At 47.8% G+C, this 27,174-nt stretch overlaps 9 protein-coding genes across 9 annotated transcripts; 5 read left to right on the top strand and 4 right to left on the bottom strand.

Moving 5' to 3' along the window:
- Positions 1 to 5,149: 5,149 nt before the first annotated feature.
- On the top strand, positions 5,150 to 6,406 carry HETIRDRAFT_49014 (uncharacterized protein; the record flags this gene model as incomplete). Its single annotated transcript, XM_009549639.1, has 6 exons — positions 5,150 to 5,313; positions 5,367 to 5,379; positions 5,440 to 5,588; positions 5,649 to 6,138; positions 6,201 to 6,307; positions 6,364 to 6,406. 6 exons carry the CDS (start codon positions 5,150 to 5,152, stop codon positions 6,404 to 6,406), a joined length of 966 nt encoding a protein of 321 aa, XP_009547934.1.
- Positions 6,407 to 6,507: 101 nt separating this feature from the next.
- HETIRDRAFT_147116 (Esterase/lipase/thioesterase) lies at positions 6,508 to 8,071 on the bottom strand. Its single transcript, XM_009550087.1, has 8 exons — positions 7,913 to 8,071; positions 7,732 to 7,857; positions 7,584 to 7,674; positions 7,461 to 7,521; positions 7,197 to 7,390; positions 7,058 to 7,137; positions 6,823 to 6,994; positions 6,508 to 6,763 (listed from the first exon to the last, which is right to left on the bottom strand). Exons 1-8 carry the CDS (start codon positions 8,055 to 8,057, stop codon positions 6,646 to 6,648), a joined length of 987 nt encoding a protein of 328 aa, XP_009548382.1. The 5' UTR covers positions 8,058 to 8,071; the 3' UTR covers positions 6,508 to 6,645.
- Positions 8,072 to 9,224: 1,153 nt separating this feature from the next.
- HETIRDRAFT_440823 (uncharacterized protein) lies at positions 9,225 to 10,642 on the top strand. Its single transcript, XM_009550086.1, has 11 exons — positions 9,225 to 9,301; positions 9,372 to 9,529; positions 9,610 to 9,652; positions 9,706 to 9,781; positions 9,839 to 9,925; positions 9,994 to 10,014; positions 10,072 to 10,124; positions 10,183 to 10,270; positions 10,316 to 10,320; positions 10,391 to 10,564; positions 10,627 to 10,642. Exons 2-10 carry the CDS (start codon positions 9,487 to 9,489, stop codon positions 10,467 to 10,469), a joined length of 495 nt encoding a protein of 164 aa, XP_009548381.1. The 5' UTR covers positions 9,225 to 9,301; positions 9,372 to 9,486; the 3' UTR covers positions 10,470 to 10,564; positions 10,627 to 10,642.
- On the top strand, positions 10,627 to 11,806 carry HETIRDRAFT_435138 (uncharacterized protein). The gene is made up of 7 exons (XM_009550085.1): positions 10,627 to 10,674; positions 10,733 to 10,757; positions 10,826 to 10,839; positions 10,918 to 10,936; positions 10,998 to 11,007; positions 11,079 to 11,141; positions 11,216 to 11,806. The coding sequence occupies exons 3-7, from the start codon at positions 10,831 to 10,833 to the stop codon at positions 11,679 to 11,681; spliced, it is 567 nt and encodes a 188-aa protein (XP_009548380.1). The 5' UTR covers positions 10,627 to 10,674; positions 10,733 to 10,757; positions 10,826 to 10,830; the 3' UTR covers positions 11,682 to 11,806.
- Positions 11,807 to 12,420: 614 nt separating this feature from the next.
- On the top strand, positions 12,421 to 13,876 carry HETIRDRAFT_428238 (uncharacterized protein; the record flags this gene model as incomplete). Its single annotated transcript, XM_009550084.1, has 5 exons — positions 12,421 to 12,552; positions 12,614 to 12,720; positions 12,803 to 13,089; positions 13,302 to 13,598; positions 13,659 to 13,876. The coding sequence occupies 5 exons, from the start codon at positions 12,421 to 12,423 to the stop codon at positions 13,874 to 13,876; spliced, it is 1,041 nt and encodes a 346-aa protein (XP_009548379.1).
- A 572-nt stretch (positions 13,877 to 14,448) lies between these two features.
- Positions 14,449 to 14,642, bottom strand: HETIRDRAFT_103578 (uncharacterized protein; the record flags this gene model as incomplete). The annotated part of the gene is made up of 2 exons (XM_009550083.1): positions 14,449 to 14,493; positions 14,523 to 14,642. 2 exons carry the CDS (start codon positions 14,640 to 14,642, stop codon positions 14,449 to 14,451), a joined length of 165 nt encoding a protein of 54 aa, XP_009548378.1.
- Positions 14,643 to 14,752: 110 nt separating this feature from the next.
- On the top strand, positions 14,753 to 17,050 carry HETIRDRAFT_452908 (uncharacterized protein; the record flags this gene model as incomplete). The annotated part of the gene is made up of 16 exons (XM_009550082.1): positions 14,753 to 14,824; positions 14,863 to 14,974; positions 15,051 to 15,093; positions 15,158 to 15,233; positions 15,296 to 15,486; positions 15,602 to 15,658; positions 15,728 to 15,810; positions 15,869 to 15,879; positions 15,946 to 16,113; positions 16,188 to 16,235; positions 16,315 to 16,339; positions 16,407 to 16,420; positions 16,491 to 16,509; positions 16,576 to 16,585; positions 16,670 to 16,726; positions 16,816 to 17,050. The coding sequence occupies 16 exons, from the start codon at positions 14,753 to 14,755 to the stop codon at positions 17,048 to 17,050; spliced, it is 1,221 nt and encodes a 406-aa protein (XP_009548377.1).
- A 1,015-nt stretch (positions 17,051 to 18,065) lies between these two features.
- HETIRDRAFT_321448 (uncharacterized protein) lies at positions 18,066 to 18,386 on the bottom strand (the record flags this gene model as incomplete). Its single annotated transcript, XM_009550081.1, has 1 exon — positions 18,066 to 18,386. A coding segment is annotated over one exon (321 nt), but the record flags the coding sequence as incomplete, so codon positions are not given.
- Positions 18,387 to 22,478: 4,092 nt separating this feature from the next.
- On the bottom strand, positions 22,479 to 23,896 carry HETIRDRAFT_452907 (uncharacterized protein; the record flags this gene model as incomplete). Its single annotated transcript, XM_009550080.1, has 4 exons — positions 22,479 to 22,619; positions 22,679 to 23,251; positions 23,307 to 23,324; positions 23,378 to 23,896. 4 exons carry the CDS (start codon positions 23,894 to 23,896, stop codon positions 22,479 to 22,481), a joined length of 1,251 nt encoding a protein of 416 aa, XP_009548375.1.
- Between the last annotated feature and the right edge of the window lie 3,278 nt (positions 23,897 to 27,174).

The raw sequence follows: 27,174 nt of genomic DNA, 5'->3' as shown, positions 1-27,174 counted from the left end.
CCCTAGCAGAGCATTGATTTGCCATGTGTTTCTTTTGATGGCAGTAAAAATACCCACTCTCTAAGTGGAGTCAAGATCTCTTGTCATTGGTAAGAAGGGTACAGACAGTGTCATTATCATTGGTATGATAGAGTTGTTCATAGAAGGAGGGGTGTTAGAGGAATCATAATGGAAGGGGTCATTTTACTGTAGAGTGGCAGAGGGGATTGAGCCTTTTATACTTTAAAGCTTTCTCTATTGGTTATCAAAACTTTAGATGTATTTTACCTATTTGTCCATGGTTTTTGGCATTTTGGGCAGCCTGTAGATTTATTTGAGTATTTCTGGGTATATGGCTTGGCAGAAATAGTCAATAGTAGATTCTAAGTCGAATCCACTTTTTTTGGTGGTAATACAATAGTCTGTGACAAAGTCATCTGCTGATTGTTTTCCCATCCTTATGGTAAATAGCTTCTGTTGTACCTTCTGTTTAAATCCTTCATTTCTGAATGTTTTAGCAAGCTCTGCTAGGAATGCTTTGAATGTTCCCTAGATTAGCTTCATTTCCATTGATTTGTACTCCCAGAGTTCTTTGTCAAAGTAATACTTCTGGGCAAACAGCAGTGTAGTTCCTTCTCATATATAAGATAGGATAAGCAGAGTTTTGGCCAGGTCTGTGTCATACTTGGTTGGGTTTGCTGTAATGTACATATAACATCAATTGACCAAATATCAGTATTTTGACCTGGTTCTATTAAAGTCTTTAGGTTTGTTTTCTTTGTTCATCATTTTGTCTTTTGAGTCTGCTATGTCTTTATTGGGTATTAGGTCTAGGTTCAGTTTTGGATTTTCTTCATCAATAGGAGTTATTACTCTTACAAGGATGATTCCTTCTTTAATATCTTTCCTTAGAATATTAATTGGTATTAGAGCTAGTTTTGTTTGGGTCGGGGTTGTTACTGTTCTCAATGGTACTTTTCAATCTTCCTAGGCAACTAGTAGAGCATCAACAGTTAGTCTACTGTCTTGTCCTCTTACATAAACCCAAATTCCTTTCAAATTTCCTCTAATTGTTTATCTGAGATAGACAAACAAGTTTGAGTGTTCCAAGTAGTCAGTTCTATGTGGAACTCACCCTACTTTTCTTTTCTTTTCTTTGGAAGCCATGGTGATTTGATCAAAAAAGCCTATGCTAGTCTCAACCTGATCAAGGTTCAAGGGTCAAGGCAACAGCAGCTCTTCCTGGTATAGTACAGTATAGTATTATATGGAGTATAATATCAAGTGCAATTGTTTCAGTTGTACCTCTACTAGGTTGACCACCAGATAAAGATATTCTATAACCTGAAACAACCCACACTGAAGTGGAATCACCCAATCATTTGCTTAAAGTGTATAATGACTACTATGGTCAACAGTTGCTTGTCTTTTAGAACTGCCTAGTGCTATATGTAAGTAGCTGGTGTTCTGCTGTAAAAAAGAAAAGGAGTGTGGAGTTGTTAGGATGCAATCCTAACATGTGCTTTGCATGTGATCAGGGCATGCTATCAAGTGATATGCATAAGCTTGGGGTTTAGACTATTAATATGATTGAGGTAGCAAACAAAGGCTGACTACTATATATATGCTTCAGCATGAATGCTTATGTATCGGTGACTCATTTTCAAGCTTCAGCTTGAACACTTATGTATGCCCATTATAATGCATTCTAGATCGGCTCTTGTTTCATCTAGAAAACCACCCCCTTATATTAGCTCTATATTATATCTAATAGTGTCTAAAAGTATCTAAAAGTGTTAATAGCATCTAAAAGTGTCTAATTTCCTAATTGGGAGCAATATGTTATAAGTACTAGATTGGTTTCTAATCTTATAATATTAGCACTAATTCTATACTAAGAAGTCTTTAATTAGCAGTAGGAAATAGTAAGTACTACTGCTCTATCAGTGAGAAGGTAAAGATGTGGCATATTCTATACTATTTTAGCACATTACTCTCCCTCATATATGCCTACACCATCATCTTGTAGCTCTTTTGTTGACTTTCCAGCTGCCTTTAAAAGGGACACAGAAAAAGAGAAATGTGCATTGATGCCCCCAGCCACTTTGTTGGCAGCTTAGTAGAGACTATGAAGACCTCAGTACCTTGGCCTTGCACACAAGATTATTAAAGTTGTCATTGTTAGCTAATGCCTGCTACTGGTCATTATAGGACACAACATGTGGGTTGGGCTTAGGGATATGCTATATGCAGCCTTGTAGACCTTGTATATTAGTTCAGTGTTTAATACTGTCTTGTGCAGCACACAATCATCATCACTATTGATATTCCAATTTTTAGCACTATTTTTATTGTTCATTGCCTTGTTATATAGAAGATGCTCAAACTTGGTGTTTTCCTCTAGCTATTAGGCTGTGGAAAAGACAGTCATGTTGGTATATGGTGCCAGAATGATATATTTGCCTGCCATATAGGAAATATGTGCACTAAGCATATTAAGATCACCTCCAATAATCTTGTGCTTATTTATATATAGGCATGCCATACATATACTCTTGTCCCCACCCTCTACCTCACTAGTGGCTATTTGGAAAACCCCTCTCTCTTATTGGATCTTAATTATTGATAGTCATTTTTTGATCAAATTTGCAAATTTAGGTAGCATTGTCTGTACTAGTAGAGTCCCATTGAATATTACACTCAATCATAGTTTTACACATTCTCAATCCAAATTGTGTAAGTGCCATAATTTGTCTATATAAAGTGTATTATTTATTGTCCATTGGTTTATTATCTTCTTAGCTAGTATTTAAACTAAATCCTGAAAGACCTGACTTTTTAGGTATTCATTGACCTATTTATTTATAAGAGAGAGGAAAGATAAATGTTAAATAAAATCAGAGATGTTGAGGTTGCCTATATTATGTCTACTTATTTAGATTACCAAGTTCATATCTTAGACCTTGTGGCTTAGTGGCTTAGAGCATCTGTCTTGGGTGCTTGTATACATGAGGTTGTTGGTTTAACTCTGGCAGAAGGCAAGTTTGTTATAAGGTATATTCTGTGTATAGGTATTTAACTAGTGCTCTAATAGACATGACTCTATAGGAAGGCTATGAGAACTGTGATGCTTGATTTATTATGATTTTTCCGAAATTTCAAGTTATAATCAATCCTAATAATTCTTAATTTAGGAAAATTATGTCTAATTAGGACAGGTTTAGAGAGGGGGTAAGCTAAAAATGTCTAAACATAATCTTTCATAATTTAGTATAGTAGAGCATTAATTATAGCTAATTAAAGCTTAATACAAGGGGGTGGTTTTCTAGATGTTGATTACTGATGCGGACAGACATTTGATATATTTACTATATATAGCTAGGACAGGGCAGCTGTAGAGTTCAAACTGTGACTGTAGATTACAAAGGTCGATTGCTGATCATACTTACAGCTAAACAGCACAGACCATATATCTGCTTTGCCCTAAATAGCCTATACATATAAATAGCCAAGCTGAGCTTCTTAGTAGACTTAGCTTGTTCACTTCATATACATCTTGATCTCTATACTGTACCTAGCATCTGGCTCCCTTTAGCCTATGCATTGCAAACTCTGTTAGATCAATTAAACCATACCTAGTCCAATAAAGCGCTGGATCTGTCTCAAAGCTCTCATCATCCTCCCTTCTCTATTACTTATCAGGGGCTCGCAGCCTACCAAGTCATTCACTGGGATCCATCAAAAGTCATCTGCTCTATTAGAGAAGACTTGTTTGTCCTAGATGAACACCAACACATAATTAACAGCCACCTCCTCCACCTCTTCAAGGACCAGATTGATAGTAACCAAGACTTCTTGGACAACACATGAAGGAGAGCAATAGTCTTCATATGTTGGGCCATCAATATCAGTTTTAGCCTAGGGAACCCCTTTAGTGCATAGTCACACAAAATAAGCCTAGTGGCTTAACAAGAGTAGGATGTGGTGAAGGCTATCCAAATGTCATAAATAGCTGTTTGGGACAAAGGAATCCTAGGCCACAAACAACAATATTAGAGGGGAGGTGAGGTAGATGATAGAAGACAGGGGTCCCAGGGTTGATCAGACTGGTGTCTTAGAATTAGGGAAGACTGGAGAACAGCAGTTTCTAGATTAGACAGAAGTGGATAGTCTGAGGCTTCCTCTACTATGCCACAGCAACTATAAATATGTACAGGCAAAAGCATGGACCAAGTATCAGTGGGACAGGAATGTGAGGTATAGACTTGAGAAGGGTCTGATGTGTCCTTATGCAGATCATGGTAAAAGTATAGTAAGGGAGCTAGTTCATAACAACCACTGGCATAATTCCAGAAGTGACAGAGGGTATTCAATGTACTGAAGGTGAAAGGGAAGACAAGCCTAACATTACTCAGTCCTCATCTCAGCTTATGCCTGACCTCAACAAGTGCAGCACAGCACTGAGCTAGTGGAGTCAGGTACCATTTAAGCATATTTCAAAAACAGAGACACTGATAGGTGCCCATGGTGTGCATCTGAAATCTCTGCCATCAAATTCATGAAGCCCCATCTGAATGGCATAGGAGCTCACTACAACTTTGCAAGGACATGCTGCTACCACTAAGAAGATCCTAGGAAGAACCAAGCAGGTAAGCAGGGTATCAAAGTCATCAAAGCCAATGATCTGAAGAAGACCCAGACAGGTGATAGGGAAGCTCACAGATAAATCTGGGATATAGGAGCGAGAGCCTCTAGTGTGAAAATGTGTTGCAGACCATGTTCATGTTGAACAGATGATCAAGAGCTCTGTGTACAATGTTTTCGAGTGAGATAAAATGACAGAACAGGGGATGGTTCATGCACCAGGTTGAGCACAGATAATCGCAGTAGTGATTGAATCCATTGAACAACGAATAATTCAGATTGTTGTGGGATAGCAAAGTCTGAAACAGATCCAACCAGCAATATTGAGGAGCAGGCTCAGCAGGTCGAGTGGAAAGTCGGACTTGCCTGAAGGGTCCGTCACGACTTGCGGCGTTTGCCGAGCTTTGCTGCTTGTCATTTTCCCCTTCCCCACGAAAACGAAAATACAAGCACACTAGGACAAGCTACCTAGTCCTTTATCAAAGACCGCCTATCTCGTGAAAACATCTTAAAATCCAGGACTAATATGCCTCGAGCAACTTCTGATCGTTTCACACGAGCACACCAGCCCTCGGCAAAAGCGAGTGTTTCAAAAGGTCAAGGAGAATCTTCTTCAGCCACACGCAATCCAATCTTCAATACCGAACGATTCGGCCAACATATCCTCAAGAACCCCTCAATAGCACAAGAGTGAGCTCGCATGAACATGTCACCGAAATTCATCTTCCTGATATGATGCGTAGAATTGTGGACAAGGTTGGTTTATTAAGGTCTTGCCAATATATCCTGCCTTGCTGATATGGAGAATGTTTTGAGGCGAATCTAAGACCAACGGATAAAGTGCTTGAAGTCGGGCCCGGTACTGGAAACTTAACTGTAAAAATTCTGGAGAAGGCGAAGCAATGCACTGTCATAGAGATGGATCCTCGTATGGCGGCGGAATTGACAAAGCGTGTTCAGGGAAAGTTCGTCAATTCAGTCATTACTTTTCTTGGAGAATACGATCCACTCAATGTCGACTCTAGACCAGAACAACGCCGCCTCGAAATTATCATCGGTGACTTTGTCAAAGCTGACTTGCCTTATTTCGACGTCTGCATCTCTAACACGCCCTATCAAATCTCCTCTCCTCTCGTTTTCCGCCTGCTTTCCCATCGACCATTATTCCGCACTGCAATTCTCATGTTCCAGCGCGAGTTCGCCCTCCGGCTCGTCGCGAAGCCCGGATCAACACTTTGGTCACGGCTGTCAGCAAATGTTCAGCTATATGCAAAGGTCGACCACATCATGAATGTCGGGAAGAACAATTTTCGCCCTCCACCGAACGTAGAGTCGTCTGTCGTCCGTATCGTCCCATTAGATCCACCACCACCCGTCAAGTTTGAGGAATTTGATGGTTTAACGAGGATCATATTCAGTCGGAGGAATAAGACAACTCATGGTAATTTTCAGGCCAAAGGGGTGACGGAGATGCTGGAGAAAAATTGGCGGACGTGGTGCTCAGAGCAGAACATGGTGCGTGGGCGATACGTCTCTTATCCCTACCTTGAACTTATCATCTGTTTATTTCATGAAAGATGGTTGAGGACGTCGTCAACATGAAAAATAAAATAAAAGATATCTTGGAAGAGACAGGATTTTGCGAGAGCCGTGCTGCCAAGATGGACGTCAACGACTTACTCAAGTTCGTTGTCCGTTCGTTGTCCCCTTGCATGAGTATCCTGATGCTCGCATTTCCAGGTTACTGTCTGCCTTCCATGATGGAGGCATCCACTTCGCATGATCTTGTCGGTATAGCTGTAGCGGCTCAATGCCTTGCTTGTATTCCTTGCTAGGTTATCTTATCCCTTTGTTTTGGTCGCCATGCATCGCCGCCCGAATCCTAGGTTCCTGACAGGGTGTCATTCTGCCGCAGGTATGAAACATGGAAATTTGTTGCTAAAATCTCTGACAAAGAACACTCCAACAAGAAATAGCGCAACTGGTACGTAAATCCATCCTTTAGTTCCCAATTCATTCAATCTAATGAGCGGAGAGGCCAACCATCCAATCGATCGCTTCTTTGAAGTCATTTTCAAATTTTTTCGACGCCTTGAGCTCAGGGAAGAGTGAGTCCACTCCGTGCGGTACGCCCGGATATCTGTACATCGTTGCCTATCAGCTGTTTCCTCGAAGGGAATTGAAATCAAAATGATGCACATGTGCAACTTGGTCTTGACGCCTTGCTCCTTGAGAACTTTCTCGTAGAGTAGCCCTTCGTCGCGCAGGGCATCCAGCCCGCACACCTGCACGCACGCTGGAGGCAATCCGGCATGTGATGTCGCCAGGAGAGGTGAAAAATCAGGATCGGTTACTGGCGGGTTCAGCAGATCTACGCAATATCATAGAACAATATTGACAGTGAGATAGGCAGACAAGAACATCTGGTACGCACCGATGCACCAGTATATCATATTTTTACCGATAACCGGTGCGTCTTTGTTTTGTTCCATAGAGAGAAGTTCATCTTTGTATCTTTCGTTACCGGGTCAGTTCTAGCGGCGCACAGGAACAGACAACTAGCCAGTATTTACCTTTCAGGATACGCATCGGGATGGCACACAAGTGGGTACTGCAGCAGTTGGCCTGTAAGCGGCAGGGTAATGAAAAATGGGTCGTCTCGCGCTCGAAGTGTCATAGCTGCTGCAAGGTTCCCGCCAGCTGAAGACCCTCCTACCAAGAAACCTTTCAAGGGAGAGGTCAAAAGCGTCTCGGCGTTTTCGGCTGCCTGAAGATTCGATTGATGAAACAAAGTGAGCACTGCGCTGTCGATAAGTGATGAAATCATAGGTACGGACCCATTTGAGGGCAGTGTAGCTATCATTGGCGCCTGCCGGGAACGGATATTCTGGAGCGAGTCTATATATGCGCAAGGTTGAGCTTAGCTCTTGCAGAGTCTGCACTTGAAGATCGTTCTCCACCTGTAGTCGACGCTCACAATCGAGATATGCCTCTCAACGCATACAATCCGCAGGTTGCTGTCGTCCATGTCAAGGTCTCCGGCCACCCATCCTTGATCAATCGGATTCAAGACAAGGTCATCCGTCTACAATAGTGAGTTGGACGCACCTCCGCCATGATACCAAACTAACAGCGGAAATATCCCGCCCGCAACAGGCGTGGGCATATAGCACCTTACTGTGATTTCGCCCCCCTCAACGCTTATCTGGCGGTCCTCGACGCGATAATCGTGATCTGCGTAGAACTCCTGTTATAGTCTTGCACCCTTAACTTTGAAACATGTCCATACCTGCAGGAAGACTGGGTGCCGGGCGTGCTGCTCGCATTTGTACTCCCACAGCACGCATTGTAAGGAGATCTGGTTGCATCTGCAAACTTGCTTTGAGAGCAGCATACTCAGGATCGGGGGTGGAGAGGTGGGCGTATTGGGACATCTTTTGTATAGAATCACTTCAATCATGTATACGTATTTATATGAACAATGGACAGATCCGATTATCCAGGTCATGAGTCTTACGAAGTCATGCTGATCAAATGCCGCTTCACCCAAACTGCTGCAGCGTCAGGTGTGGTCAGATGATTGTGAACCTGCGCGCTGCGTGCTAGCCTGCACCACCATCTCTGACCTTCTATAACATCACAGTATTGCTTCCTGGTGTGCATACTCACGAGTTAGGACTTCAAATGACACTAGAGTTGCAATGGTGGCCAGATGTGAGTATCAATTGTCTTATAGTCTCCTTGTTTGTGCCGAAGCTTGCATATGGGTGTTGCACACCTGACATCGGACTGTCCACATGTTCATCACCAGGATCATTTGACCTGGTAAAATTTTAGTCGAGCATTTTGCTAGATGATAAAACAACCACGCTGCTGACCACACCTTGTGACAAGCTCATCTTTCCCCAACTTGAACCTCAAGGAAGGACTATATCCAGACACGAATTCTAGCGCTCGATAAGTCCCTATATCAGTCCCTTTCTGCTGATTCTGGATGTGAGAGCAGATCGTCAGCCTCGACATTAATGCGCTGTGTGGCTGCGAAGTCGATCATGCATGTTTCTCGAGGTTGATGGTAAACGAGGCTATGACAGTGACTGGAGACGTTCTAACTATATGCAGACCGAAATCAATCAAAAATTTAGGAGCTGCCTTTTTGTGCGTCCTCATAAGCGGGTTTGGCTTGTGAGGAAAAACTCTATGCATAATGAAGTGACAATGAAGGTGGGGTGTCTCCTCGTGACATGCCCTGCCAATGTCATGCTGTAGTCAAGTCAGTGTTATAAGAAGTCGGAGATGGCAATTAGATGATAATGTCATACTGAGATCCATTTAGCACCTATTGCGGTGACTAGCACAATAGCGTATCATTTTGCGTGAAGCCCCTCAATATAAAGACACATTGATTGAAGTCAAGCCTTCAGGGAAGTGAGGAAGAATCAATAGTCCCAGCCAGTGTGGACATCGTCAAGGGAAATTCCCACAGGGATGTCCGACTCATGCCTGCAATAATCGAGATCGCGCGCATGACTAATTTCCCCTTTGGGCCTGCTTCTGTACCCCTTCGACTTGGGTGCACGACTGGTGCACGTCCTTGTTCTCGCTTTTCTTGTCATCCTTGCCTGAGCACCTTCACCGCCGTTGCTCGTGCCCTCAGGGCCTACTCTTCACATTGAGGGTGCGTTACGTGTATGGTCTACACCGGCCTGACCCAGATACTTGGATAGCCTGTGCTGATCCGTCTGCAGCTTCCGAGTTCCACTCTTCCGGCCTTCGTTGATGTTGATGATCCCGCTCACGGGCCCTCTATTCCGGAATCTTCCTGGTCTGCTCTAATTCGTGGCTCCAGACTACTCGTCCAAGATGGTGGCTTGGAGAGATCCCAAGACCGTTGCAGATCAATCATGTGCGTCGCGTTTCCATTTCCTCCGCCTCTCCTGATCTCCTCGCTATCGGGTCGACTGATGGACTCTTTTCCCTCCAAAGACACCTTGATCAAATTCATACACACGTTGGATGGGATTTTTCTGTGCGGCGTGTTACACCTGTCGGTTGGGATATCCGCTTATGCTCTGGATGTAGCTGGGAATTTTTCTCCACCATTGGCTACGAATGGGATATTGTTACGCGGAGGCGGCCTTGGAGATGGAAGATGGCCGTGCGCATTTCTCTTTTGTATACTTCCACCCTGCGCGTGCTAAAGCAAGCTTTACAGCTCTACATCAGCTGTAGATTAGCCACTCTGACTGCCGTTATTTGTGACCTCATCGGGTTCAATGTGATGCAGGCATTTAACTGTAGGGTACGTGGAATCGGACACCTTCACCATTGACTGCGTGTTCTGATGGATGACCATCTACAAAATGATAGGCATGGCTACTTTCACTTATGGTAAATCGTTTGCTCGTTCTTTTGCTGCGCATGGTACTGACGTATCGTCCCATTCAGTTTTTCTCGAGCGCGGGATTAGCACTCGCTTCGTTCTTGGTAATTATGCGCTCGTGAGTGCATTCTTACGTCTCCGATACGTACTGCGATGATATGATCTTCGCTCTCTAGAATAGCTCTCTGGGAGCGTCGAGCCGTCGTCGTCGGGACCTTGTTCGTGGTATGGCTCATCAATGTCGCCTTTTTGATTTACGGTATGCTATCTACCTTTGAAACTTTTCGTCTACTCAACGTCACTGAACCCACAAATTAGGAATGACAAAAGCAAGCTCTTTATATTTTGTGATATATCTTCATGTGATCACTAACTTCAAATCAGGTGGATGCGCATTGGAACCAGTCGGAGAAAGTATGTGCGATCACAGGATCTGAAAAAAATCGAGACAGTGTTATCGTGACGTTATGCGCCGACGTAGTCTTTTTGTTGGCTATGCTAGGTGGCGTCGTGCGACAAATAAAGGACGGGCCAATTTGGAGGATAACATATTATCAAGTGAGCTTTGGTGGCAGCTTTGCTCCGCGGTTGGACACTGACAACAAGATGTAAATTTAAAGGGAGTTATATGGATTGCGCTGGCTACGATATCGCAAATTCTGCCTGTTGTGGGTCACCTTCTCACCGTAACAACATTATGTCTCTGAGCTCACCCTACCTCCATAGACATTTTTGAGTCTCAACCTCAATGGTACGTAAAAGCCTCGAAACCGGCGGCCTTGAATGCTCATCGCGATGTCTCTCTACCTGTTTTTGTAGCCCCGATGAACCTGGTATGTTATCTTAGAGCTCTTCGATTAAGAAACACAATTATTTTCTGACGCAAAATATCCGCCACAAATGGTTCATAGATGTTCCAAACTCCTGCATGTAGGTTCCCTCCTCCCTTTTGTCTAACTTAAACTGCCGATACCTAACATCGTTGGTGCAGTGATAACCACGTACGTTACTCCTGGACTGTATTTATTTCAAAAATTGTTCACTAGAAGATCATTCACCGCCGATTGCATAGGACGATAGCTGCCACTCGAATATATCGCAGTTTGCAACAACGTGCCCGGAAGCCTGTCATTGGGTAGGTTGTGCCTTTCCTGTGTCCTTTATCTTCGCTCCAATTACCTGTCCCGCTTGCTCACCACCTCTTTTTAGCGCGTCTTACCTCTCCGATTTTCAATTCGCCACGAACCCTGAGTTCACGCTCGATGTGCGGAATCGCACCACGTTGAACATGCGATCAGGCGCCACAACGGGGACATTTTCGAATCTCGGGCTGAGCTCACTTGACGTGCAGTTTCCAAAATCATATGGGCGATACCGCGAGGAGGACTTGATGGAATATCCGTTGACCCCGATCAGCGAGTCCGCAACAGGACTGGAGGATCTCGTCCTCGAGCATGGTGGACAAATCGCAGAGCCCAGGTCAGGCCGCTATGGGGATTTGAGTGAGGATCTTGCTATGGAGCTTGGAGAGCCACCCCGATATTCCCAGTATGCCCACTCTTTAGGTTCAGCGGGGTCCGGTGGGAGGAGTGGTGTGGATGACAGCGTGGTCGGTGGATCTAGCCAAGCGAGAACAGTAGGGTATCCTCCTGCGATACTACAGGGATTTCGTTGATGGCTGTCTCTTCGTCCGAACCGAGCGTTATATATACCTTGTGCTTCTACCGCTTGGTATCGACCTGCAAGCACTTCATATTTGACTGTATCATATTCGTGTAGATATAGATTCCTCTCTGCCTCGATTCAATTGATCGTAAAGTTTGATTGCGAAACGAATGCAGGTTTGCCGTTCCCGTACAGGTTGAAGTGTTTCGGGAGCAGATCTTGAGCATTTAGGGTTCGGAAAGAACAAGGTGTCGATCGATAGCTCCGTCTCCGATCTAGATTGGCGAACCAGATCTTGCTCGATCACATTGTCAGCGAAATCGGCTGATACAGGAAGAAGTCACAAAGCCGTAAATTCACAAAACAAAACTTGATTGCTCACGTCATAAAGGGAGAGAACAATAAAGATATCGCTGAACTTTCTTGAGGCACATGCAGAAGAAATTTTCGAAGGAAGGCTTCACAGAGCAGAAGCGAGCTGAGCGTACAGTGCATCCAAAAGCAACAATGGAGAAGTCGGCTTCATCCACGTGAATTAGTAGTGAAATCCACTCCACAAGCTCTAACGGAGATGGAAACGTTCATGCTTTCGCGGTGCTTTGTCCGAGCTCTCTATAAAAGGGCAATGAAAACTTGAAGCACTCACTCACTCGTATCCTCACACCATCCCCTTTACTGATACTCACCATAACCTACCGACCTGCACACACGCTCTCGTACGTCAAAGCCGAGGTTGGGTGGGACCCTCCATGTGGCATATGAACCTGGACCAGATGTTCACCGCCGCTTTCACAGATACGAACACTTCCTCCTTGGTGTGTGTGACTGTCCCTATTTATCCAATGTTCGCGATGTCTAGTTCCATTGGTGGTACAGCTTTAGTAAGTGTATTGACTGGTGGTCAGAGTTTTGGATGCGACGTACCCTGATTGTCATTCTCAGGACCCTTTCAGAACCCTGTCATCGAAGGGTGTTGGCACGTTTGCATCTGTGACTTATGTGAGAGTGCAGTTGAAAGTTGGGATCCTGCAAATCTCATCGAGGCGAGGGTGAGTTCGTCGTGTAACAGTCCAAACATTGTCGGATAGAGTGCTCACCGCTCGTTCGCCCGCAGAACCTCATCATCCACAGCTGCCATTCAAACTTACTGGCCGTCCGTTGTCTGTATGAGGAGCTCAATAAGGTCGAGTGGGATCAGAATACTTTAAACCCCCACCTGCCCACATCTCCAGTACATTGGCCGCTCTCGCGTATGCCCGACGCGAGGTGGTATGATGACGAATGTCGTTCGCCGCGTCGAACTGTTCCCGATAGCAGAAGGATAGGTCAAACCCTAGCAACGATGGGATGTGATTCTGATTTCACAGTGGAGACCGAGAGGAGAGGGGGTTTGCGATCGTCGGACGTAGATGCTCGAAGTGAGTCTCTTATTTTTACTGGATTAAGAACGAGGACTCACCGCTAGCATTCTTTCGTATGCTTGTCCACTCAGCAACAGACGCCCTCTTTCGATGCCCGTGTCTTCCTTTGAACTCATCTGAACAGAGTGAGTCGACAACTGCCTTGTACCTCCCCACCTCTATCTAATCACATTTCAAGCTCTTCTTCGCATGCAATGGAAGGCTTCCAGGAAACCTAGCTACCACCACCCTGCGGGATGAACAGCTACAGACCGACAGACAAGCCCGACAGGATCGTACCATAGCGGTCCACTCGGGGGTCTTTTGGACCCGATTCACAGTCACGTTGAGGTCTCGTGCTTCTGATACATCGAGGACATCAGCCTGTGAACACTACACATATGCTACTCTTACTCACACCGCCGTCTTATATCGGAGCGAGCAAGAAGTACGGTCAGTCAAGTGCCCACCACTGGGTCATGTCAGAGGTAGCCCAACTCGAGATGAGGAATCATCAGCATGTCCATGTGTGCGACGTTGTCGCAGCGAGCGCCGTAATTCAGTGGGCGGCTATTGTTCGTCTTTAGGCCTGTCCGTGTCGGCGTGCTACATTCGGAAGCATCTCTTCAATGGTCTCAACTATCCAGTCGCAGTGCCCATCACTCGCCTCTATTACCGCTTCCACCACCGACCGAGAGAGTCCTGGCCTGGCTATGACTGTCGGAACGAGAGCAGACCACACCTGAGACGACACTGTGGATTGCAGATGATACCTCATCCAGAGACACCGGTCCTCGGAAGATAAGTACTGGAAGACAGTGAAACAACCTGACGCCCTTACGGAAGCAATGTGTCACTTCTTCACCGCCGCCCGCCCCATCAATACACATGCACAAGGCTTCATCACAGTGCAAATGTCGGCAAGTCAATCATCCGTGTCATTCGCACTATGAAGGAGCCTTTCTGATGTAGTCAAACATTAGATTGCGCACTGGATTAGTGTCAGCGCAAGAGGGCCAGACGTGCTTCGAGGGAGTCGTTATAGGTCATTATCCTCCATTGCCGTCGTTGTTCGTGAGATAAGCATTGACCCATGACTCCTCTCGTAGCTCGCGCGGTGGAACATACAAACAGCGACGATGAGGCCCCAAATAGAGCGACCAATTGACTTGCTACATGGAGACGCTCCGAGGACTCAAAGAGTGCGCGAGGAGCTGGAGAGCCATCGTCCGACGTCGGCGACGATGGGAAGCGCAGATACGCACTGGCGTATTCGTCGATTATGCTGCTATATAGCCTGTAATATTCCTGGGGGGGGATTATAAAACTGAGAAAACGGGAAACGGCTCACAAGGATGTTGAGCACGCCCACACGTGTTAGGAGGTTGCATGATTCATCGCGGGGTAAGGTGTCGAAGGTTCCTGTGAGATCGTCAGAGATCTGAACAAACCGTGATCGTGATCGCGGTTCGGCTCCCCCGAACACCGCTGGAGTCGCCCTCAAGAGCTGCCTGCGGACCATTGCGAACGCCGGCAGAAGCGACCAGCGCAGTGTGGATCCTCGAACCCATTCGTGGCACCAACCCTCGTCCACTGTTTCTGTCGCGGTAGATGGCGCATCGCGTGACGGGCGGGCGGGAGTTCTATTCGAATTCGACGGATCCGATTCGTCTCGCTTCGCATGGCCGCATCACCAGCGCTCGTGCAGTCCCCGCCTGCTTCCTTCCCTTTCTTCCCTTCCCGCTTCATCTGCGTGTTCTCCCTTTTCCCGCTCATCTTTCCTGTCGTTAGGCGCTCGCTATCTATTTCAGTAGAGTGCCCGATATAGTGGGATACGCGCTCTATTGGCGCTCCAGCACAGCACGCCTCATGAGCACAAGCGCGCCAACCGACCTCGAGCTTCGTACGTCCATCATCATCAGCCTTCCCTATCCTTCCCCATCCAGCTACTCTGGTTGCACGCACTGATCTGTGCACAGTTGCTACCGTCAAGCTCGTCCACATCTTTGGCGGAATATTCATGTATGCGCGCGATCTTCGTAGAAGCTTGCCATACTTGCTGATGCTTTCTCTGTATCCTGCGTAGATGGGAATTCGTGACGAGCGTTGGTTTTGAGTGGAATGTCTATATGCGGAAGAGGCCATGGCGGCGGTCGATGGGTGTGCGTGTCTCCCTCTTTCCATTCTCTTTCGTCCAGTTCGCGCTCAATGTGCGCGCGCGCAGGTCTATGTCGCATGCCGCATCACCACTCTCATAGCTGTTGTGATTGCATTTGTCGGTTTCAATGTCTCTTCGGAGGTTTCCTGTGAGGTGAACGCGCTCTATATCTTCTCTTCTCTTCTGCGTCTATCTAAATATAGCTCTGTCTACCTCGGATCTGCCTACGCATATAGGGATGGTTGCGCAGCCTCCTTGTACGCATGACCCTTTCACTTGGCCTTTCGACCTCATGCTAATCTTCTTTGTTCTGTTACGCATATGTATGCCCCATCAACCTCGCATACATTTATATGACTCTCTGCACCCCAGGTCTTCTCATACGGCGCACTCGCGCTCGCGTCGCTCCTCATCGTCTTTCGCGGGCACGTCTGTCTTTCATCTCTCCGTCATTTTGCTCATTTCGCATCCATATTCTCTAATATGGTCTCCCTATAGTGTCGCGATTTGGGGTCGCCACAAGCTCGTGCTCGCGTTCACGGTCGCTGTTTGGCTCACGAATGTCGCGTTCGCATTGTACAGTGCGTGTCTTATCCCTCTTTTCTAGGACAGCGTTCATTGTATATGCTGCACTGCCAGGTATCCAACAGGTATGTCACACCCATCCACCTCACCCACCAATTCATCTCCAGCCTACTCATGACACACCTGTGAAGGCTGAAGCGCACTGGACGGGTGACTCTTGCGTCGCGCGCAACACCGCACAGATGCGCTCCGGCGTAATTGCGAACCTGGCAACGGATGTTGTGCTACTTGCGGTCATGTTCGCCGGCGTGCTACACAAGCGAAACTCAACCGCCCTTTGGAGGGTGCTTTTCGTCCAGGTACGTGTATGCGTTGTTTTGAAATGCAAGGGCCTTGGTTTTCGAAAGCCTGAGTGCGTTGTGTGTGCATTCAGGGCATCGCGTGGATCTCCTTAGCCCTGCTTACTGAGGTACCGGCTGCAGTGCGTTCCAGATTCTTTATGTTCTCCTTTTTAAGGCTATGGACCAACTGAGTGTTTCTCTCCTCGGGCGTAATTATAGGTATTGAACTGCCTGAATATTAGCGGTATGTGTCGCGCCTGAATCCAAAGCAGGATATACGCGCGCTCATCCGCTTGGCTTGGGATTTATAGATGCGTGGAATTTTGTGCGTAGCCGAGCTTTTATACACCGGAACTGATTAGATGATTGATCCATCTGTGAATATACCCTGATAGATGTTTCAAATTCCACATTGTAAGCTTTTCGGCTTCATGCATAGATCCGCACTCCTGACATTCTCTACGTCGCGCATGATTTCAGTGACAGTCATGTGAGTCCACTTCCGCTCACCTCCGTATGAGACGTGATGTCTCAACCCTATCTCGGCTGCATCGTCGACTATCTGTCCGCGCAGGGCTATTGTCGCGACGACCGTCTACCGACGGCTCTCCTTATTCATTGCTCCTCTTCGGTAAGTGTTTTTAGGTTCTGTCGATTGTATTATTCTCAGCTGCCTTATTCTATTTCTTGCATACTCGCCCTGCCTCGTCTTCAACACAGTCGCCCCCACTCCATCCACCGCAACCTCACCGCGCCCAATCGTTACGCACCCAACCGTGCACGTGCCCGCCGCGCTGCCGCCGCGCGCTCTTCAACGCAATCGATCCCTCAGACACCGCGCACACCTGTCGACATCCCCGTGGGTCCGTTGGGCGTGAGCGGGTACGGGTACAATACGCAGGGCGGCTTCGGAGAAGACGAGGAGAGGGGGGTGGATGTCATCGTGCTGGAATAAACCAATTGAAGAGGGGGAGGGGGAGGGAGTGCTCAAGATGCTGTACTCTGTATCTGCGAGTGCCGAGGTTTGGTCTGGTCGATGCGCGGGTTGCAGAAGTTAGGCGCACTTGGGTAGCGATGCCAATATGCCCAAAGGAGGAGATCGAGTGTGCCTCCTCGGTGGGCTGCAGGCTGAGGCGATCGTACAATTTTCTTCGAGCTATTCATACGAGAACATTACAGAGGCCGATCTCACTCCTGGTCCCGCATAAAGTGCTCATAATTTCTGACACTATACGACTGCTATACGACATCCCCTTTGCTTCCGCAATCAGGTCCGGTTGAGCGATTGCTCCAAGGTTCGGAAGACGATGATGCACCCTTCTGAGATCTTTCATTGAGCCAGCTCATAGTTTCCCCGGTGACCTCGGGCTCTACTGTGCGGATTGAACACGCTTGCTGGAGGATTCATCTCGGCGGGGCATCGGAACAGCTCGAGAAGAACTGGAGTCAGATTCGCAGGATCCAGACTCTTGGAGGGCAGAGTCGTCGTTGAGCGGTGCTGTGGAGTAACGTCCTTAGCCTGGCTTTCACAGCTGAGTTTGAGGCGGCGGTCAGACATCGTAGCAAGTGTGATCAGATATAGAAAAACTGAAGCTGTCTTCGTCCGCTACACGCTTGGGACAAGTGCAGTAAATAGTCTCACCAGCCGCGCACCCACAGGGCATACAACTGAGACTGGACCGTGTGTGCGCTGAATGCGGTGCGCCTCGTTTTCCCCCGCCCTTCCCCCCCTTGGCATGGTGAATGGTAGGGTTCCGCGAGTAATTCACGGAGCATTTCTAACATTTGTTAATAACAAAACCTCCTCTGAGGATTTATTAACATGTGTTAATAACGAATTAAAAACAACTGTTAATAACGAATTGAAAACAACTGTGAATAATGAATTAAAAACATGTAAAAAAACGATTTATTTACATGTAAGAAATTAAAGTGATGTTAATAGTTCAGAATCACCAATCCTAGTCAATCTATAGGGCAGGGATGGAAGGAGGAATGACTGGAGGAGGGGGAGGGAGAGTTGCCAATAGTAAATACCTTGGGGTGTCAGAGAGAAGATTGATGAACACCTTATCATGAATACCAAACTCCTTCACAATCTTCAGCATGGATGCCCAGCACAGAAGTGCTGCCTCTGGGCCATCAGTGTCATTGGTTTCTGAGTTATTATTAGTATTGGAGCTATTAAAGGTGAGCATGTCTTTATCTGCCATGTCAGCCATAAAATTGGGTACTGAGTAAGAGACAGTGGCCTTGAGGTCCTGCCCAAGGCTGCAAAACTTTATGGTAGGCTACTTCTTGGGTGTCTGGCAAGTGTCTCTAGTCTAGCAATCATAAGTGGCAGAGCACCATGATTACAGCACAAGCAAGGGACATACATACTTAGCTCTGAGTTAAACTATGTGAACTTCGAGCATATCCACTCATCCAGCATCAAGTTCATAATAATTGAGAAGATTCTCTCAGTGAGCATCTAGAAATGAAAAGAAAGAAGTTAGTAAAGACAAGCTGTGATGCACTGCAAGAACATTGGCTTCCAAGTCCACAAGAAACTGCCACCACTAGCCCAATACATTGCTGTCCTGCACAGGCTTGTGTTACGACTGCTCGTCGGTAACCCCAAGAGTAGGAGGTTCTTCCCTAGGTCACTCGTGGAGGATGTGTGGAACAGTGGCCTCGACTGTACGTGTAGCACAGGAGCCAGGAGTGTATTGCGATATAGCAATGAAGGGTACTGTAGGAAGACAGTACTGAACGAAGGTTCCTGTATGTGGAGATACAGGAGAACGAAGTAGACAGTGTGAAGACTGCCTAAGAACGAAGAGAATAGACTGAAGATCGTCAGCCTATTCTATGGGCCTTTTATACTACTTTGGGAAGTAAGGCGTGAGAATACCGAATATGTATCTGTAGGTATTCTCTAAGTCGTCTCTCTCAACAACGACTACTCTTGTGCTTCTCCGTTGGTCTCCTTCCGGCCAGGAGAGACTAGGAGGTTCATGCCCTGCGTGTGAGTAATTTATAAGGCGGCGTTCCATGCCCGCTAATACAATAGGCCCGTGATACTCGACCAACGATAAGGTGATCCGTTGGGAGTGGATGACCAAGGTTAATATCTGTACCTTGGTGTACGCCTCAACCTGTGAGGCCGCGTGATATTTGTGATGATCGTATCGGTATAGACCGCCGTGTAGGCCCGATAGAACGTGATCATAACAATACCCCCTTTCTACGTCCTATTCGCCTGGTAGGACAGCGCTGTGCGCTTCATCGCCACTCCATATACGATTTGCTTTCTTGATCCAACGATGGTCTCCGGATGCGACTTCCGAGACATGACTTCGTTTTCTGGGAGGAAGACCGACTTACGTCGTTTGATCCTCTAGGAGTTTTCCATCTCCGTTGAGCTGTTTGTTTGTTGAGTCGTGAGGGTATCCAGGCCTCCGCTCTCTAGGGTGTTCTTCCTTCACCCGTGGGATTGATTTTGCCGCGGGTAAACCTCATCGCGGTCTTACTTCCAGCCCGCTTCTGGAATAGCATCAAGAAAGGCGTATGAATGCGAGTGGTGTGTGGATGTGTAGAAACTCTAGCGTGTGGGTTCCGATTCGTGTCATCAGGTTCTTCTTCTTCCTTCTCCGAGGGCCAAACCTCAGTGTTTCCAGGATAGTCGTCTATCCTCGTGATTTGTTGTTCCTCTCGACGACAGTGGGTGGCGCCCATGGACAAGTAGGTTGATCGCTTTACGAAGGCTTAGGCCTACTTCTCCAGGCTACCAGTCATGACGCCCCAAGCAGTATCGCTCCCATACGGTGAGCTCATCTCCGGTGAGGTTGCAGCCAAATCCCAAGCAGTATTGTCCCCATACGGTGGACTCATCTCCGGTGAGGCAGTTTACGGCGTCCAGAGTTTGTTTTTCACAAACGTGGGCCTATGGTGGGGAATACCACGTGTAGTGTTGGGTTCGAGGCAAGGATGTGAAGAGAATTTAGACTTGAAGGGTGCAGCGAGGAATAAGGAGGAGTCTGACTCCTTTTTCCGGGTCTGCCCGTTCGCTTGCACGAATTTAGACATCAAGACCACGGCTGATATATTGGTCGGGGTGCGAGATATATCCACGACTGGCAGTTTAAAACGTCATGCGGGACGGTCCGTAGTTTATCGTCATTTCGGACGATCCGTAGTTTAATCGTCTTTGCGGACGTCCTTCATCATCAACATGGGATACCTGTGGGGAAAGATGTTTCTGCACGCCGGAATTTCCATCGGTGATGTGCATAGGGCCATAGACCAGACTTTACCCGCTCCAGATCCCACTGAGGCATGATGGACGGTTTATACTATATCAAACCGGATAACTTGTACGTCTCAATCTCAGGAGACCGCTCAGTTTAATGCCGTGAGGTAGGCATCCTTGCAGTTTAACGCCGTGCGATAGGCGGATTGCAGTTTAACGCCGTGCGATAGGCGGATTGCAGTTTAACGCCGTGCGATAGGCGGACTACCGTTTGACTATGTCCCTCGAGTCACGATAGGCTTTTCCTCCGAGGATGAGGGTAGTTTAATGTCATTTCGGACATCGTCGACACATTCTCGTCAAGAATGATGTCGACCGATGATCCCTATACTAAAAGGGACAAGTAGTTTAACGTCGTTGCGGACGATTCAGCACCAGAGTGATGAATCACAACTCCTGTACGGTAAGGAGCACGTAGTTTAATGTCATTGCGGACCGATTGACACCATGGCGGTCAATCCACGACTCCTATTCGGTAAGGAGCAAATAGTTTTCCGTCGTTGCGGACGCATTGGCGGCCAGGGGATTGGACGTCAATGACAACCCCTAGGTCAAGGGGCACCTAGTTTAACGTCGTTGCGGACGCGCGGTATCTTGTCAAGATCGCCACGCACAATCCCTAGAACGAAGGGACAGTAGTTTTACATCATTTCGGATGCCCGTAGTTTACCGTCGTTGCGGACGTCGAGATACCATTGGCCTCGAACAATCCCTATGTGGAAAGGGACAATAGTTTAGCGTCATCGCGGACGTTGTTTCGCCACAAATATTGTGGAAAAACAATGCTTAGTTTAACGTCATCCCGGACGCGACCTAGTTTTACGTCGTTTCGGACGTCGGGCGGAATAGACTTCGGATGAGTGGCCCGCTCTTGTCGTTCTTCCGCTATGTGGGCCAGACGAGAGTCGCGTGATCTAGTCCCTTCCCACTAGACCTTCGACTCGAGGCACGTGTCCTAGTTGCCTCCTGACTAGGTCTTGGAGCGGAATTTCTTGTACTTCGACTCCAGGACTAGACTGAGCGCTCCATGAAGAGATGCTTGCTCTTCCATGTCCTCAGACCCCTCGCTTGGATTTGAACCAAGACGACCCGATATTCTTTTACCGAAAAGCGAGTGAATATCGGAAGCGCTTCGACCTTTTATAGGCAGGGTTCTGTGACGCGAGTCCTTCCGCGCTTCGCCAGAATGCAACCACGCTCCTTGGGTCAATGGTAGTTTTACGTCATCTCGGACGATGGTAGTTTTCCGTCGTTTCGGACGAAGACTAGTTTAACGTCATTGCGGACCCTAGTAGTTTATAGTCATTGCGGACCAAGCCTTTGGTAGTTTTACATCGTTCCGGATGTAATTTGTGGCCTCGCATCATTAGGAAGACTTGTGAGGTAGAGGCGGCCCGCTCTCTACATCATCTCATGCGCCAGCTGTAGGATCCCCTAATGCGGAAACGATCCTGTAAAACGGGAGATCCAAAGTGGGACGTCCCAAAACACCAGTCAGACCTTGACTGTGAGGGTTCACGATACGAGTTATGCATCATAATTTCTTGACTCGGACTTGCAACCGGTTATGTATGGGCACTTCGCTGTACCAAGGCGAAGGGCCTGCTTGTCGACACCTACGAGTAGAGTATATGTCATGTAGAGGGTTCCCTAATGCGGAAAAAACCCTGTAAAACTGAGGATCCAAATGGGACGCTCGATGCATCTGTCAGATTGACTCCTTGACAGCGAGGATGTGAAAGGTTTCCGCCGTAGGTCGTACGTGGAATTATGCCCGCTGTTGTCCTTGATTCGTACCATCATTTGAACCTAGGACTAAATGGTCAGGTACTTCCCCTGCCTTCTTATCTTTTCACAGTTTTAAGACATGCAGGTCCGATAGTTTAGACGTCATTCCGGACGCGGGGTAGTTTAACGTCTCTTTCGGACGAAGGTCGTACAGTTTAACGTCTTGAGGGACGATCCTAGTTTTACGTCGTTGCGGACGATTGTAGTTTTACATCGTTTCGGATGTAATTTGTGTCAGGGGAAAGGAGTTCCTCAACTTCCTTACCCCCTTTCTTCTCCCTAGGCCCTATTATTAGTCCGTTTAATAATCGAAGGGTCCTTGATAATCCCCGCCCCCTTCGTCAGGTCGGTAGTAGGGGTCCGCGTCGTCGTAATTTCCTGGATCGTCTAGAGCATCCCATGCATCGAGCTCGGATCTAGTCCAAGAGCTATTTCTTCGAGCCTCCGAATCAGCGCGGCGAGTTCTGCGGCTACTTCGGTTATCCTCTCTTTCGTTCGTACGAAATCGAGCACTAGGAGGAGGCGATCCAGGCCGGTGTCGAATACTCCGGCCAGCAGTTGTTCCGCGTCCGAGGGTTGCCTAGTTTCCCCGACTCCGCCTCCCCTCGTTTCTTCGATAGACGGGCGGTTCCTCCTCGTCGGTATTTCCTTGGGATAAGGGAAAACCTCGTATCCGGTGAGAGGGGGGAGTCGCGGTATGGCTATGCGCTGTAGGAACCTCTCGTTGTCTCGGTGGAGGGCGCTCCACGACCGTACGCGGAACCCTTCTTGGATTTGATACAGGCGTGGGATGTTCTCCGGGACGTGGTACGTTCCAAGTGACAACTCGGAAAGGGTCGGTTCTGCTTGGTTGGACGTTTCCCAGTTCTCCTCCGAAGAGGAGAGCTGGAAGGAGCTCTCGGTTGACATATTGGGAGAACTCGTCAGGGTGGATGAGGAGGGCTCAGGGTCGCCCGTCATTATGGGCGTACCAGGAGGCTGTGTCCGGGTCGGTTTGGAGGGCAAGCGTCCTGATCTGGAGACTGGCACTAGCCAGTCGTCGAGGTACGTCGCTATGTTCATTCCCGGGTTGTCCTGCCGAGAAGTTAGCGAGTCTTTGGAGGGCCATGGCTGTGGCCATTTGTATTACCGCGGAGATGGTGTTCCGCTGGAGGAGCGCGTCCGCGTGTCGCTCCAGTTCTCCGGTGTGAGGATCTGTACGAGGGGTAGGTCCTCCCATGGAGCTGGGAATCGGTCCACTAGTTGGTACTGGCGGAGGTGCAGTTTCTGATAGAACTGGTATTGGTTCAGCTTCTCCATGGCCTGGGAGTTGAGCTGCCGTTCTTGCTCGAAATCCCGAGGGACCTGCAACTCCACTAGGACGCGTGCCTTCACTAGGAGGTGGAACTCCCACTGGTAATGGGCCAAGGCTCGACTGGTTTCGGTCATCAGAACTTTCATGCCGTGGTGCACCTCGTGAGGCCCTCTCCGGTGAGGGTCTTCGGGTTCTTTCCCTTTCCTTGAACTTGGCATAGTCTTCGGCGTCGTCGTCGGAGAAGTTGTTGGTATGAGGGGTGAGGAGGACCCCGGTAGATCCTGGTTGTTGAGGACTTGTTCCTCTATCAATTCGTCCAGCATCTGGTCGGTGAGGACTTGTTCCTCTTTCCACTCGTTCGACATCTGGATTGGCGACCATAAGGACGACATCGGGGGAGGAGTTTCTGGATGGAGACGAAGCATCGTGGTCGTCGTGGAGGAGCATTCGAAAGGGGGAAAGGGTTTGAGAGGGAAAGAAGGTGAGAAGATGTTCTTGTTGGAGTCCTCTTGTCGCTCCTTTTATAATCTTTCGTCTCTCCTCTCAGGCTGTTCCCGGACGAGGTTTGTCAGGGTATTGGTCATGGAAATCTTTCATGGCTTCTTCCGCCGTTCCCTTTAGGAGAGTGTAGGGCTCCCAGGTGTTGTCTGATTCGGGATATCCCATCCATTTGACCAAGTATTTGGTTCCCCGTCCTTGCCGTTTTGAATCCACGATCATTTCCACTTCATAATGCTCTTCATCGTTCAATACTTCCGGTATTGGTCGCGCGAAGTTTTCTCCGTGGGCTTCGGTTTCTCTATATTTAGTGAGCACTGCGGCGTGGAATACCGGGTGAATCTTCCACTGCGGAGGAATTTGGAGTTTGTACGCCAGGGTTCCCACTTTTCCCAGTATCTTGAAAGGGCCATATCGCCTAGGGGCGAGTTTGAACTTAGGATGGGTTGTCCGAATGTGGGTTCCTTCTAGCCATACTTGGTCTCCTTCTTTCCACTGGGGAAGTTTCCTGTGAAGATCCCGGTCTTTGGCGTAGTTGCTGGCTATTTGTAAGCTAGCCGCGGCTTCTTCCTGAACTTCTATGATCGTCTTAATGCGTTCAGCTACCGCAGGTACCTTTGTCTCCAGTGCCGTGTCAGCTGAATAGGGAGGATTGAAGCCGTATAGCACTTCGAAAGGGGATTTTCCGGTGGCCGAGTGCTTCCGTGTGTTATGTGAGAATTCGGCGAACGGCAGAAGGTCTACCCAATTGTCTTGATGGTAGTTGCAGAAAGTTCTCAGGAATTGTTCGATCTCCTGGTTTACCCGTTCCGTTTCTCCATCTGTTTGGGGATGATACGCCGTGCTGAGAGCGGCGGTGATTCCTAGCCGTTTCCAGAGTTCTCGGGTGAATTTGGCCGCGAATTGAGGGCCCCGATCGGACACTATTTTGGTCGGCAGTCCATGTCGATTGAAAACGTTATTTTGGAAAAGCACGGTTGTTTCTTCTGCCGTGATCGTTTTCTTGCATGGGGTGATGACTATGCCTTTTGACAGACCTTGATCCACTACCACATTAATTGAGTCGAAACCTTTGCTTTCGGGTAGGTCCGTGACGAAATCCGTCGAGATGAATCGCCAGGGAACGTTGGTGGTTTCCAGAGGGTGGATAGGTGGGTGTGTCCTGTGTGTCAAATTCTTCGTAGATTGACATATGGCGCATCCATCCACGTATTCATGGACGAATTTTGTCATGTTTTGCCACCAGTAGTGTCGTTGCACCATTTCCAATGTTTTTGCTCTACCCGGGTGTCCTACCGCGGGTGCATCATGATGTGTTTTGACGATGAGTCTTCGGATGACGTCATCTTTGGGGACGCATATGTGGCCGTTGCGTCTGGTGATTCCGTCTTCATATGTCCAATGTCCCAATAATCCTCTCATCCCTTGTGGTCCTACTCGTAAGAGTTTTGCAAGAGCTACTCTTGTTAAGGCGTCATGTTCCGATTTCGAGTGTCGGATGAGGGAGATGAGGTTTGAAGAGGCAATTTCCGTGGATTTTATATGCCGTGTCGGGGACGGTTCTACCAATGTTTCGTCGGATTTGTTGAAAAGCTTGGCCGGGAGTAAAATTTGAGATTTGTTGTCAGATTCTACCCCCTCACTTAGATCTGGACGCCTGGACAGAGCATCAGAGTGATTTGTCGATCCTGCTTTATAGCTGAGTGTAAAGTCGAATCTGCTCAAATAAAGGCTCCAACGGGCGTGTCGTCGTGATAGGTCTCGCGCCGTTTGGAAGTGTTCCAGGTTTTTATGATCTGTCCAAATCTCGAAGGGGTGTCGTGCGCCTTCGAGGTAGTGATTCCAATGTTCCAACGCTTTGATTATAGCCAAGAGTTCCCGGTCGTGAACGTCGTAATTCCGCTCTGCTGGTGAAAACGATCCAGAGAGGAAAGCGACTGGGTGCCAGTCACCATCTTTTCCTTCTTGTAGAAGGGTAGCTCCATAGGCGATTAGTGATGCGTCCGTTACTAGTCGATATGGGTGCATGGGATCTGGATAGTTCAAGACGGGTTTACTGATAAAAGCTTTCTTTAATCGTTCGAAAGCTTCTTGGCATTTTGTAGTCCAGTTCCATTTCTCGTCCTTTTTGGTGAGGTCATGTAGGGGGCGCGCGATGAGTGAGAACTTGTCAATAAAGCGCCTGTAAAAATTCCCTAGACCCAGGAAGGAGCGAATGTCGCGGACTGTGCGTGGGATTGGCCAATCTTTTATCGCGTCCACCTTTGAGTCCTCCATGGCGACATGGTCTTTTGAAATTGTATATCCCAGATATTGGAGCTTTTCCTTGTAAAACTCACATTTTTCGGGTTTCAAATATAGATCGTTGTCGCGTAGGATTTGGAAAACCTGGTTTAGGATTTTGACGTGTTCTGCCATGGTTTTGGAGAAGACGAGGATGTCGTCCATATATACGGTTATCTTCCGGGCTGTGATGAGCTCTCTGAAGATCATGTTCATCATAGCTTGGAAGGTGGCTGGTGAGTTGGTCAGGCCGAAAAACATCACCGTGGGTTCGTAAGAACCTAACGGAGTGATGAAGCTCGCCTTCCACTCATCTCCTTCTTTAATGCGTATATTGTTGTATCCCCATCGCACGTCCAATTTGCTAAAAATGATGGCCCCTTTTATCACATCCAGTAGTTCCTGGATTAGTGGAAGGGGGCACACATTCGGGATGGTGTGCGAATTTAAGTGGCGATAGTCCTGTACCGGGCGTAGTTTTCCATCCTTTTTTCCTATAAAGAAAAATGGGGCTGCTGTTTGCGAGGTGGATCGACGGATGGTTCCTCTCTCCAGATGTTCCTTGATGAATTTTCCTAATTCGTCGTGTTTCTCTGGGCTCAGGGCGTAGATTTTGGGCACTTGAGGTTTGAAGGTCGGTTTCAAATCGATGGCATGGTCCCAGTAAGTGTGTTCTGGGAGTCGCTGCGACTTTCGTTCGCTAAAGATGTCCAAAAATTCGTGATGCGCCTTGGGAACTCTTTCCTTTAGATTGGTGACGATAATTTCGTCTTCCAGGTCTTGGTCGAAACTGGCAAATCCTGACGGTTCGGGGGCCAGTTTCCGAATAACTGGGTCCCGGGTGGCCTGTTTTCCTGAGGGTTTGTCTGGGAGATCAGGTTCTCCCCCGTTTGGTGAAAGAGATGGCTTGTCTTGAGCCTTT

This window comes from Heterobasidion irregulare, assembly GCF_000320585.1.
Source record: "Heterobasidion irregulare TC 32-1 unplaced genomic scaffold scaffold_07, whole genome shotgun sequence".
NCBI lineage: Eukaryota > Fungi > Basidiomycota > Agaricomycetes > Russulales > Bondarzewiaceae > Heterobasidion > Heterobasidion irregulare.
Note: the sequence above shows the minus strand (reverse complement) of the source record. Positions and strands in the feature narration are given on the sequence as shown.

What these genes read in the sequence shown, in the direction of transcription:
- HETIRDRAFT_147116 (XM_009550087.1), bottom strand. Translation starts at nt 8,057, where the DNA reads ATGTCCCAATACGCCCACCTCTCCACCCCCGATCCTGAGTATGCTGCT. An exon ending in GGCACCCAGTCTTCCTGCAG is followed by an intron (nt 7,858 to 7,912) that starts GTATGGACATGT and finishes AGTTCTACGCAG; the next exon opens with ATCACGATTATCGCGTCGAG. An exon ending in CCCGATGCGTATCCTGAAAG is followed by an intron (nt 7,138 to 7,196) that starts GTAAATACTGGC and finishes CGGTAACGAAAG; the next exon opens with ATACAAAGATGAACTTCTCT.
- HETIRDRAFT_440823 (XM_009550086.1), top strand. Translation starts at nt 9,487, where the DNA reads ATGGTGGCTTGGAGAGATCCCAAGACCGTTGCAGATCAATCAT. An exon ending in ACGTTGGATGGGATTTTTCT is followed by an intron (nt 9,653 to 9,705) that starts GTGCGGCGTGTT and finishes CTCTGGATGTAG; the next exon opens with CTGGGAATTTTTCTCCACCA. An exon ending in CATGGCTACTTTCACTTATG is followed by an intron (nt 10,015 to 10,071) that starts GTAAATCGTTTG and finishes CGTCCCATTCAG; the next exon opens with TTTTTCTCGAGCGCGGGATT.
- HETIRDRAFT_435138 (XM_009550085.1), top strand. An exon ending in GCCCGGAAGCCTGTCATTGG is followed by an intron (nt 11,142 to 11,215) that starts GTAGGTTGTGCC and finishes ACCTCTTTTTAG; the next exon opens with CGCGTCTTACCTCTCCGATT.